The sequence below is a fragment of the Scylla paramamosain genome, chromosome 40 (genome assembly GCF_035594125.1).
Source record: "Scylla paramamosain isolate STU-SP2022 chromosome 40, ASM3559412v1, whole genome shotgun sequence".
Classification (NCBI taxonomy): domain Eukaryota; kingdom Metazoa; phylum Arthropoda; class Malacostraca; order Decapoda; family Portunidae; genus Scylla; species Scylla paramamosain.
Window position 1 is genome coordinate 3,760,586 of NC_087190.1, and position 12,907 is coordinate 3,773,492.

General features: G+C 36.3%; 1 protein-coding gene across 7 annotated transcripts in view; it reads right to left on the reverse strand.

The window, feature by feature from the left end:
- LOC135092720 (TLC domain-containing protein 3A-like) overlaps positions 1 to 11,757 on the reverse strand; it is a 35,287-nt gene extending 23,530 nt beyond the window's left edge. Inside the window, exons 1-3 of one of the 7 annotated variants that reach the window (XM_063991350.1) lie at positions 11,722 to 11,757; positions 4,075 to 4,273; positions 1,087 to 1,227 (exon numbers count right to left, since the gene is read on the reverse strand). In XM_063991350.1, the coding sequence (XP_063847420.1) occupies positions 1,087 to 1,227; positions 4,075 to 4,245 (312 nt within the window). In that variant the 5' untranslated portion in view covers positions 4,246 to 4,273; positions 11,722 to 11,757. The other 6 variants (XM_063991356.1, XM_063991353.1, XM_063991349.1 and 3 more) reach the window with 6 other exon arrangements.
- Between the last annotated feature and the right edge of the window lie 1,150 nt (positions 11,758 to 12,907).

Sequence of the window (12,907 nt, forward strand, 5' to 3'; positions counted from 1 at the left end):
ATCTAAATTGGTGACAAACTGTGAAAATTCAAATCTGGTGCCAATCTACAAAGCATTTTTTCTAAATATTTTTTACTTTTAACTCAAATTATTTGTAACTTTAGACACTTGTACTCTGTGGTACCACTGTCATTTAAATAATAATAAATAATAATAATAATAATAATAATAATAATAATAATAATAATAATAATAATAATAATAATAATAATAATAATAATGATAATAATAATAATAATAATAATAATTATCTATAAGTACATATTCCAGGCTGGTAATCCCACACAAGGTGGCCCAGACAAAGCACTGCACCACACACCCATACACACGGGTCACACTCTTATCCCTATTGGCCCTTGGTGAAAAGGGACAGTCTTGCTTAGGCATAGCACAGCTGGACACATACTTTCACAGCAAGGCCTGACAGCATACACTTATTTATCCCTGCCACTTCATAATGAGTCTTTTTCTTATCCCACACCTAACCTAATCCTGATGAACAATAATAATAATAATAATAATAATAATAATAATAATAATAATAATAATAATAATAATAATAATAATAATAATAATAATAACAATAATCAAAAGAAGAATTACAGAGAATAAGCATTACTGATATGCACTCTTGCTCTGGATAAATGCTTACAAGTTTAGGAGGTAGGAAATAAAGTCATTAAAATTTTCTGAATTTTTGCCACCCATTTCTGATAATTTGGATTATATGACAATCAAAATTATGTATTAGGTTAGGATATTTACAATGTATCTAGCAATCACCTGTCCCCAACATGACAGTGGGTCTTGTTAGGATGATCCTCTTCACTCAACACTCAATGTTATGGTGTAGTTGTAATATAAAGAGAAGATTCAAGTAATAATATTCAACTAGCCATCTAAAACAAATAATGAATAAGTATAAGAAAAGATACAACATAAAAAGTTGTCCAAGAAGCTGCACCTATATAAGCAGTGTCACACATGGTAACACACTTCAAGGATGTTTGCTGATGGACTGTCGTGGTAAGTTTCTACACTATAAGGAAAGAAAAATATCAAGATGAGTCCTAGAAAGAAACTTACCTTGTACATTGCTATAGTATCATAGATAAAGTAGCTCCCTCCAATCCAGACATACCCTGAAGCAAGGGAATGGGCAGCTCTCATCACATCATGCCTGCAAGCAACCACCACCACAAATCCACATACAGTGGACACAAAAGCCTGCAAAAGCCAAAGGAATAACTAGCAAAGCACACACAAAAAGGGACATTCATAACAAAGTTCCATAGACTGGAATAACAACAGCAACTATGCAATGGCACGGTAGGAAAAGGACAACCAGTGTCAATACAAACATCTTTATTTTGAGCACAAGAAATTTTGACATCACTCTAATGTCATCTTCAGTGTTAGACTCTACAGGGAGTAGAAATATCATTCATCATTAAAATCACAAGAATGAACTGAAACAATTAACAAAGATGGGCACAAGTGCTGCTAATCTGCTAACAACTATTAAGAAGGCTTATACTGTTAACTGATTAGCTTTTCAACTAGCTTTGAAAACTCAGCGAAACCATTAGCTTCCCTCAAACTACCATCCTATTGCTTTAATTTCCTGCCTATCTAAAGTTTTTGAATCTATCCTCAACAGGAAGATTCTTAAACATCTATCACTTCACAACCTTCTATCTGATGCCAGTATGGGTTCCGTCAAGGCCGCTCTACTGGTGATCTTCTGGCTTTCTTTACTGAGTCTTGGTCATCCTCTTTTAGAGATTTTGGTGAAACTTTTGCTGTTACCTTGGACATATCAAAAGCTTTTGACAGAGTCTGGCACAAAGCTTTGATTTCCAAACTACCCTCCTACGGTTTCTATCCTTCTCTCTGTAACTTCATCTCAAGTTTCCTTTCTGACCGTTCTATTGCTGCTGTGGTAGATGGTCACTGTTCTTCTCCTAAATCTATTAACAGTGGTGTTCCTCAGGGTTCTGTCCTGTCACCCACTCTCTTCTTATTATTCATTAATGATCTTCTAAACCAAACTTCTTGTCCTATCCACTCCTATGCTGATGATACCACCCTGCACTTTTCCACGTCTTTTCATAAACGTCGAACCCTTCAGGAGGTAAACATATCATGCAGGGAAGCCACAGAATGCTTGACTTCTGATCTTTCTAAAATTTCTGATTGGGGCAGAACAAACTTGGTATTGTTCAATGCCTCAAAAACTCAATTCCTCCATCTATCAACTCAACACAACCTTCCAGACAACTATCCCCTCTTCTTCAATGACACTCAACCGTCCCCCTCTTCTACACTGAACATCCTCAGTCTGTCCTTTACTAATAATCTGAACTGGAAAATTCACATCTCATCTCTAGCTAAAACAGCTTCTATGAAGTTAGGCGTTCTGAGACATCTCCGCCAGTTTTTCTCATCCCCCAGCTGCTAACTCTGTACAAGGGCCTTATCCGTCCATGTATGGAGTATGCTTCACATGTCTGGGGGGGTTCCACTCATACTGCTCTTCTAGACAGGGTGGAATCAAAAGCTTTTCGTCTCATCAACTCCTCTTCTCTAACTGACTGTCTTCAGCCTCTCTCTCACCGCCGCAATGTTGCATATCTAGCTGTCTTCTACCGCTATTTTCATGCTAACTGCTCTTCTGATCTTGCATGCCTCCCGTCCTTCCGCGGCCTCTCTGCACAAGACTTTCTTCTTTCTCTCACCCCTATTCTGTCCACCTCTCTAACGCAAGAGTTAACCAGTATTCTCAATCATTCATCCCTTTCTCTGGTAAACTCTGGAACTCCCTGCCTGCTTCTGTATTTCCAGCCTCCTATGACTTGAATTCCTTCAAGAGGGAGGTTTCAAGACACTTATTCATCAATTTTTGACCACTGCTTTGAACCTTTTATGGGACTGGCATTTCAGTGGGCATATTTTTTTATTGGATTTTTGTTGCCCTTGGCCAGTGTCCTTCCTACATAAAAAAAAAAAAAAAAAAAAATAATAATAATAATAATAATTTGATCAAACAGCTAATGTGCTAACACTATCTTTATCACAAAACTTCAATTCATTACTAAGTAACAGGAAAAGATTTGCCTCATTTACTGGTCATGATAAGTAACTACTTTATTTTCAAAGCCAAGAGTTGCTAGTGGCCCTTTGTATCACATTTGGATTCCTGAATTTTCAGCTGAAAAAATCTCATCCCTGTGTTTAGGTCGACCCAATCTTTTGTCTAAGTATCTGGCCTTCAAAATTTGACCTATACTTGAGGAAATACAGTATACAACCACAACAAATTGTTGTAGAAAAACATAAGGGAAAAATAGAAGCTGCATGAAGGCAATGAATTTTCATGTGGCAGTCCTTGTTAAAAAAGAAAAAAAAAAAAAAAAAAAAATACCTACATATATTCCACCTATCATCCCTGTCCATGGAATTTACTCAGTATTTTAAAGCTTCTTACTGACTGATCATTAAGCCTGTTTCAGTCATCTACCAGTTTATATATATATATATATATATATATATATATATATATATATATATATATATATATATATATATATATATATATATATATATATATATATATATATATATATATGTATATATCTATCTATCTATCTATCTATCTATCTATCTATCTATATATATATATATATATATATATATATATATATATATATATATATATATATATATATATATATATATATATATATATATTAAAAATTGGGTCATACAGGTGTGAAAGCAGTGCAGCAACCTAAGTTAATAAACCTGGTATTATATTATAAATTAAGTACACACACACACACACACACACACACACACACACACACACACACACACACACATATATATATATATATATATATATATATATATATATATATATATATATATATATATATATATATATATATATATATATATATATACTTAATTTATAATATAATACCAAGTTTATTAAGTTAGGTTGGTGCACTACTTTCACACCTGTATGATCCAATTTCTAATATGAGTGAACAGCTTATTACTGTGAAGTACCTGTATGCTGGACACAATGGCTTCACTCATATTCATTGTGTGGTGCATAGAGATATTCCACTTCTTGGCTCTGAAGTAGCAGGTCAGCAAGTGGTTGGAAAAATAGAAAAGTCCCATCCAGCCAAAGCAAGAAGCTCCACACATAAGGGATCCAATAAGCAAGTTGTTCATGACTGCTCAGCAAGGACACACAAGTATTCTGTGACAAATACAACTATTATTAGGTCTATAGCTGAAACTTATAAAGATAATGTCAAAACCCTCTATAACTGAGAATTATGAACTTAACAGCAAAACTCTGATAAGTCAAATAAAAAGAGTAAATGATCTACCATTACAGTAATATAGACATGCCTTAATTTTGATCTTAATACATCAAACAAAAAATCACTTTAAGATCTATAAATGAACAACCCAACATCTCCTGTACTCTCTCCCATGTTTGTATGGAGTCGCTGTTCCTCACTAGTCTTTTCTGTAAGGATCTGCCTTCTGTCTCCTCTCCACTAAATCCTCTGTTAACTCTGTGCCAGTCCCAAGCCTGGATAAATGGGGAGGCTCAACAGTAGGAATGCCATCCAGCTGCAAAAATCCCTTTGCTCAAACCATGGATGGCATAACTATCCATCATTATAATACAAAATTTGCCATGTATTTTTTTTAGTGTGTGGAGTAAGCTTATGGCCTTTAGTGGAAGATTTATGTTCTTATAATGCAAAACCTTTTGAATGGTGGTTGTTATGGCCATCCATTCTAACTATACCAGATCTTAGGGATTACTGTAATTAACAGATGGTAAATATATTCCACATTGAGGGTAAACTAATTTGTTTGAGCAGTTTTTAGTAATGAAGTCAGAGCCAGTTACAGATCATTCAGTTCTTAAGTAACATCACTGACAGCATATGGCAAAAGAAACCACATAGGTTTGATGTGAAGAAACAATGGCAAGCAAAAGGAATGAAATACACTGAGGTTAAAGCAATGCCACAAAACTGATTCATCTTTTTTAGATCAATTAACAAGTTTTTCATTTTCTAAGAAAACCAACAAAAGGACAACTAGCTTTTTTTCCAAATACAGGGAGGTCCCAATGATACAAGCAGTTGGATTCCATTTGAATTGCTCATATAGCAAATTCTCATATAACGAAAAAAATAATTAATGTGAAAAAAAGGGGTCAGGTTCTGTAAGCTTTGTCAAAGGGAAGTTTTCAAGCTAAAATGTACAATACCAAACAAAACTAGCATGTCTATATTACAGAACTGTCAATAAAGCAACCTGAAAGAGAAAACAGCACACAAAGAACATCATATTAATTAAACATATAAAGCATGCATAACACTCACCAATGTGTAGCTAATGCATCAGGGAGGGTAACTCGCTCACCACTGCTGTGTCTCTTAACGATTTGTACTTTGTTTGTGAGTGTTATTGGTACTCTAGCTTGCCTAGCCTTACTGCTGGGACTGGCGCTGGAACTTACTGGCTACTTGGAGGCACAGTTAGCACATGAGAGGCAAAATAAGGCACAATCTATGCACCATATGGTCAGTCACACACACCACCATACCAAAGACAGTGAAAGAAAGAACACACCAGCAGTAATACTGAAACACATCCAAGCACCAATCAGCCATACAAAGCGCTGTACACTGTACCTGTACTGTAGTGTAAATATGCATGCAAACAAAATGATGACAGAGTATGAGTATAATAATGAGCAGTAAGGCCGTAAGGGTGGGAGGCTGAGAGACACTGAGTTCAGTTTCAAAGAGGACTAGTGGGAAGAGTGCATGGTAAGTAGAGGACAAGGGAAGGATGTGCAGTTCTCTTCCAGTGCTTACAAACTCTTCCCTGCTCATCTGAACCATCATACATCACCACACAGGCCAGATGTGTTAGTGGGAGGGTGAAGGAAAGCATGCACTTTTAACTTTGCAATTTTACTCACCTTGGATTGAAACTCGTATTATCAGATTTTTGTGCTCATATAAAGAAAATAGGCCCTAATTTACACACCTTGTATCATTGGTTTCTCATGTAATGGATGCTTGTATAACAGGACTTCCCTGTATATATATATATATATATATATATATATATATATATATATATATATATATATATATATATATATATATATATATATATATATATATATATATATATATATATATATATATATATATATATATATATATATATATACAGATGGACAATCTAAGTTTATTAAAGAAATGATTACAGTGAGCAACTCCTCTTCATAAGTCATCTGTTTCTGTGTGGCACTGTTCCTATACTGAAAGTTTATATGAAAGAATGACTGCAGTGCATCAAAAGCAACAACAGGGTTTCTGCCATGTACTGTCTTCATCCGTTTACAATATGTTAGACAATTATTGTTCAAGTCTTTTCAGAGGCATGAGCTCAAATCTTGCCACTCAACACACTGAGGTACACACTAACAGCATTTTATTTTATTTATTTTTTCTTTATGGAAGAGGTGGCCCAGCCAAGAGTCACAAAAAGGTAGTAGACAGAAAGGCCCATTGAGGTGCCAGTTCCTAAAGGAAAGAGCCAAAGGAATTACATAAAGATTACATACAATAGTCATACTGATCTCTACAATAATGATAGAACTAATAAATGTGAGCTGCCTTTTAAAAGCTTACATTGGTGGCAGTGGTTCTGAACACAACACACGCACATCAAGGTCTAACAAGACTCAAGATCAACCACAAGTGTCTACGAAGTCCCAAGCTGATGTGCCACCACCCCTCACTGCCAATACCAGTTTCATGCCATGCCACTGCACCTACACACCCATCACAGAGGCAACCTGCACCAACCAGCAAAACTCCCAGGCCAAGTAATTACATATCAGTGTAGTGGTGAACAACACTAATAACAGCCTTTGCCTTCACCTCTAAACTAGGTCCCATTTCTTCATCTCTTCCCTTTTCACTCCTGAAAATAGTTTTTGTGGTGTGGATAAAAAAATATCTATACTGCACTAATGCACACTTCCACAACCCAAGTCAACATATTGAACACGCTTGGCACTACGTGGATAGAGAATGGAAAGGTTTCCTTACCCAGTATTATTATTTCTATCATATGTTAATTTTCTGACAGTGCTTAATAATGATCTTTATCCCAATTTAAATCCACTTAGTTACAATCCAATGAATCATTATGGCAACATGCCATAACAATTTTTTCCTTGAACACCGAGACCATAGACACGACTACACAAATTGTAGCCAGTAAGCTCAAAAAACTACATTCTACATACACAACTAGATTATCCTCTCCGAAAGTCACAGTACAATCAGTAGGGAGTTCTATGACCCAGAACTGAGACCATATCACTCACCCAGTAGGACACATTTGGTTACAGTGCTTTCTGCAAAAAAAAGCACAGCTATTCTTTGTTACAGATATACCTCTTGTGCATTTGATGGCAAACGCAGCCACAACACTTGAGCCTCTAGATCTTTCACAACACAAGTCATTCCCACGTCACTAAGGGAAAACATGGACATGCACCCACGTAACAAATCCCAACAGGAACATCACACCCTCTCCTCAAGCATTCATCTCTGTTGTAACAGCTAAACTGTCCACTATATTTTCTTACCCCAAATGGTGGGGAATGGAGGGGCATGTGCCCCCACCTCCATTTTAGGGCTATGCACCCCCAGATACCTCTACTTGAATAACTAGACAAAGTGGTAATATACTGATAAAAAAAATAAAAATAAAAAAAAATAAGAAATGTAAAAAAAAAATTTTCATATTCATGAATGGGTCTATAGTGATATGATGCAAAAAATGTGGGGAAGGTAAAAAACGTTTAACTAGTATCTATTCAGTATAAGATTAATGTAAACATAGCATGGCTGTTGTTTAATTATGATCCAAAGTAAAACTATAGTCTGAACGTATGTATGTTGGCGGCAAGAATTTAATATTTAATATTCAATGACATGATGTCCCTGATTCAGCCGATGGGTCAGGGAATTATTTGCACATTTAAAACCTTGTACATGCACAGAGCACCCAAAGGACCATTCAAGACATTGATCATAATGATTTTCATATTCCTACATACAATTTCACCATACCAGTATGATACATTCAACCATGCAGAAAATTTTAAAAAATTGAAGTTAATGCCAGCTGGAAGAACTTATGGCCAATATGATAATGATCATAAGAGCTTTTCACAGATTAAAATTAAATCAGATGCTGAAAATAAGATAGTGAAGCTGGCATGAATTATTGGCAGGGAGGCATTTGATGATGTAATCACTGATAAGGTGAAAAGTTGGTTGATGTACTAACTGATCAAGATGCTGATGAACTGTTGAAGCTAGGGAGTCTCATTATAAAAGCAGGCACCACCTGAGGATCAGAAATAGGAACTCCTGCTTGGCCAGGCAGCTATGTTACCTGTTACACTGTGGTACCCTCTGGTGACAACTCACACATGAATTAATGCAGCCTGCAAGTGTTGAAGAGCAGACTGAGAAGATGGAGATGAAATTGAAGAAGTAGATGAGAGACTGCTTTGAACATATGGTAGCATTGATGTGTATGAAGAAAAGAAATGTGCATGCATACACAATGTGTGTGCATGGGATGATAATATGCAATGCACCATGAAATTCAAGAATGTTAGAACATAAGAACATAGAACATTAGAAAATATAGGAGGTTGCGAGAAGTCATCAGGCCTACATGTGGTAAACATACATACCTATTTCCATCTATCACATTCATATCTTTTTAGTCACTATCCTCTGTAGTGATTTTTTGGGGGGAGAATTTCCTCAAAGATTTTGCCCACTCTGGACCTCCACAAGGATACTAACCAATCCAGACCTAACTTAACCTAACCCTACAGGGACCCTACCTTAACCTAACCAAAACTGGGATTTCTAATCTAACACTAAATCTACAAGATTCCTAACCTTAATCTTATTGAGTTCCAAACTCTACAAGGTTACAAACTTCATACAGTACTTTAATAAGGACAAATATTAAAGTCCAGTTCATAATCATTCCCTCTTTTTTGTTTTGGGTATGACGAATGTTTGAGAGCAATGAAAAAAAATTACTTATCTTTAATAAGGCACGTTCTTTCACAATATGGACAGTGTGTAACACAAGAAAGACCTTTACAGCTGCTTGGTTATCCTTATAACAGGATTAAATTATGTCATAAAGCAGCTCATTGCATGATTCACAAAGCACAAGACTTGCAAACTGCAAGGATCCGATCTGACTGGCTGCACCATCTGATGTCCCTAGGTTCTTATCATAACTGTTTCACTTTGATTAAAACATGTTTTTATAGTACAATAGGTTTGTTGGGTACATATGGAGCAAGGTGGCAGAGGTGAGCAATAGTTAAAGTGAGGTAAAACTGGGGAATATGTTATAACTGTGCACAGCATTGGTACTCTTCTCCATTCTCATTAGCATTTGAGTCTGTACCCTGGGACACAGGGCCACTGTGACATTCAGGTTTCCCCAGATATCCATTTCCTTACCACCCCAAAAAAAAAAAAAGGATGAATTTGTTTATAACACAAAAAACCAACAGCAAATATCATAGTTGTGTACTCAAAATGCAGTTTGGTCATGTACAAGTTTATTGACAAAGCACCAAAACTTACTCCATGTAAGTTCATGCAGCCTTCTGGGAACTTTTAAGAAATTCATGTATTACATTTTACACATCATCAACATCAGTATTGAGTTTTATTGACGTATTACTATTGCTTTGTTGTCCGTGGAATGTCAGGATGAAAATGGACCAAATAAGCATGAGTAGTGAGTGAGGTGACAATAACATTTTTGGGTAAATGTGCAGTTTCAACCAATATTCCCACCTTGATCCCTTCTAATCTACTGGACACTGCCCCCCTACCCCCCTGCAAGGTAAACTAACTTAACCTAACATTTTGCAACCTCGTAACCAGGAAGCTTCATCTCCCTGGACTCCCCCATGAGGTAAACTAACCTAACATTTTGTAAATTCCTAAAAAGGGGACTTTGCCTCCCCTGGACCCCCTGCAATAAGGTAAACTAACCTAACATTTTGTAATATTTTAACCTTGTGGGGGGCTTTGCCTTCGCAGGACCCCCCATAAGGTAAACGTACTAATTTCCAAGAGTAAAATTGGGCTAGAAATGCTCCAAACAGTGAGGTATAGACCCTGTGAGGGGCTATAATTATTTAGAGTGTATTGGTTGAAACAACAATAAAATCCACAGGATTTGTAGATAACCTTAGCCTCTTTTTCAGGGGTTAATACTTACACATCAGATATAGTTAAGATTGTAGAATATAATGAAACATATATAGGATCACCTGAAGATCCGCCACCCCAGCTGCACTCGGGGTGGCAGATCTTCAGGTGAGACAATCTGGGGTGGCGGATCTTCAGGTGATCCCATACTTTTAATGAAGTAAACTTTTTTCTGCATTTTTTATATCCACTCAGTTTTTTAATGCGTTCATGTTGTTAGGTTAGGTTAGGTTAGGTTAGGCTAACCTAACCTAACCTAACCTAACCAAGTGAGAGAGTCTGGGGTGGCAGATCTTCAGGTGAGACAATCTGTGGTGGCGGATCTTCAGGTGAGACAATCTGGGGTGGCGGATCTTCAGGTGATCCCTGTGGGGTGGCGGATCTTCAGGTGATCCCATATATATCAACTTACGGAACATGTTAAACCTTTTATTTATTTTATTTATTTATTTTTATTTTTTTGGGCTATAACACTTTTCCAGAAGTTGATATATATTGCATGATATTCTACAATCTTAATTCAATCTGATATGTAAGTATTAACCTCGGGAGAAGAGGCTAAGGTGTGGCTAAGGTTATCTCCATATTCTCCGCCCCACATTTTTGGAGCCGTTCTTGGTAAAACTTAAAGTAAATGGTGACGTGGAATCCCCGGCTGGCTGGGCCGCGTCCAGCTGGTTTGAATTGCCGCTAACGTAACCAAACCTATCCTCGCCTAATCTGGTAACACTGCAAAGAAAATGCACAACTAGTAACTCAGACCTGCTCGACGCGGCCCACCCAGGGACCCCACTTCTCCACTAGTGCCCTCGGTGGCAGGCCTTCAACACTCGCACATGGAGTTGGTTTTGGTGCCAACTTATCACTCACTACTTTTGTTTACTTGTTCCATTCCCATCCTAATATATTCTACAGACAACACAGCAATAGTAATTTGTCATTATGACTCCATACAGAAGTTGACAATGCATGAAATATGTAAAATACCTGGAAGATGTTTTGATTGTTGTTGTTAGATCATGTTTTTGATTATCTTATCTCTGTACAGTACGCACGCACAGTGGCGTATCCGGCGGGAGAGATTATGATTCGGCATCAGTGATAGTCTTCACAGCAGTGATAGCTCGGGATTAACGCTTGATCACTGAACATTTTTGGTCCTGTTTTTTTTTTTTCTTTTTTTTTTTTTTTGGGGGGGAAGTCCCATCTCGAGACCGAAGACTGTTATTCCCAACTAAATTTGTGCTGGTGTTGCTCTAAAATGCAAAAAGGGAACGGAGGAGGGAGTCCAACTGCAGCTATTTAAGTCTAGTCATGGCCATACGCTGTATTTTGCCTGGATAGGGAAATCGGGCGATTAGCTCCAGGTTCTGAGATACTGATGACTACTGTTGTGGAGGGAAATACTGTGGTGGTGTAATGAACTGGAACCACGGATAAAGGACAGGAAGGTGATGAAGGACATGAAAGAGATGATGGAGAAGAGAGCAAAAGAGAGGAGGATGGATCAGAGGAAAAAATAAATAAATAATGGGAAATATGGAAATGGGAGAAGGAAAAAAAAAGGGGGGATGGAAAGAGGAAAAGAACATGGAAAATAGAAAAAAAGAAAAAAAAAAAACATAATTTTGTATAATATATAACATGAATTATTCAAAACTGCAACATATTGTTGACTTATTATATAGTACGTATTGATACTATATTGGTTGACATGTTTACAAACATTTATGATCCCTTCATCTGAAATTAATAATAATGAGTAATAATAATAATAATAATAATAATAATAATAATAATAATAATAATAATAATAAAAGCAATAGTGGTAGTAGTAGTAGTAGTAGTAGTAGTAGTAGTAGTAGTAGTAGTAGTAGTAGTAGTAGTAGTAAGAAGAAGAAGAAGAAGAAGAAAAAGAAAAAAGAAAAAGAAGAAGAAGAAGAGGAAGAAAAGAACAAGAGGAAGAAAAGAACAAGAAATATAGGGTCGAAGAAAAAACAAGCAGAAAAAATAAAATAAAATAAAATAATAATAATAATAATAATAATAATAATAATAATAATAATAATAATAATAATAATAATAATAAAGCATAGCAACTAAGAAAGTGCCAGTTACAAAAACTAACTTGATAGAGAAGAAAAAAAAAAGAAGAAGAAAGAAGAGAGACAAACTTGAAGATAATATACGGATGTAGCTAAGGCAGTAGATACCACACCTAGTATATACACAAACACACCAAGGATATTCACTCAAAGGTTTATCACATAGACACGTTTATTGAAAGTCAAGTATGCACTACCAACAAAACTGGGGCAACAGCTACCACCATATAAAACTGATAACTGGCCACCGTCACAGGCATGAGTAAGACCACACATGCACACTACTTCTTTCCTTAATATCTGGTATCAGTAGCTTATATTTTGTAGATAGTATCTTATACCCTGTGCATTTATGTCCTGTTTTCTTGAACGTTGAGGTGATTAGTGGTTGTCATGGATGTTTAC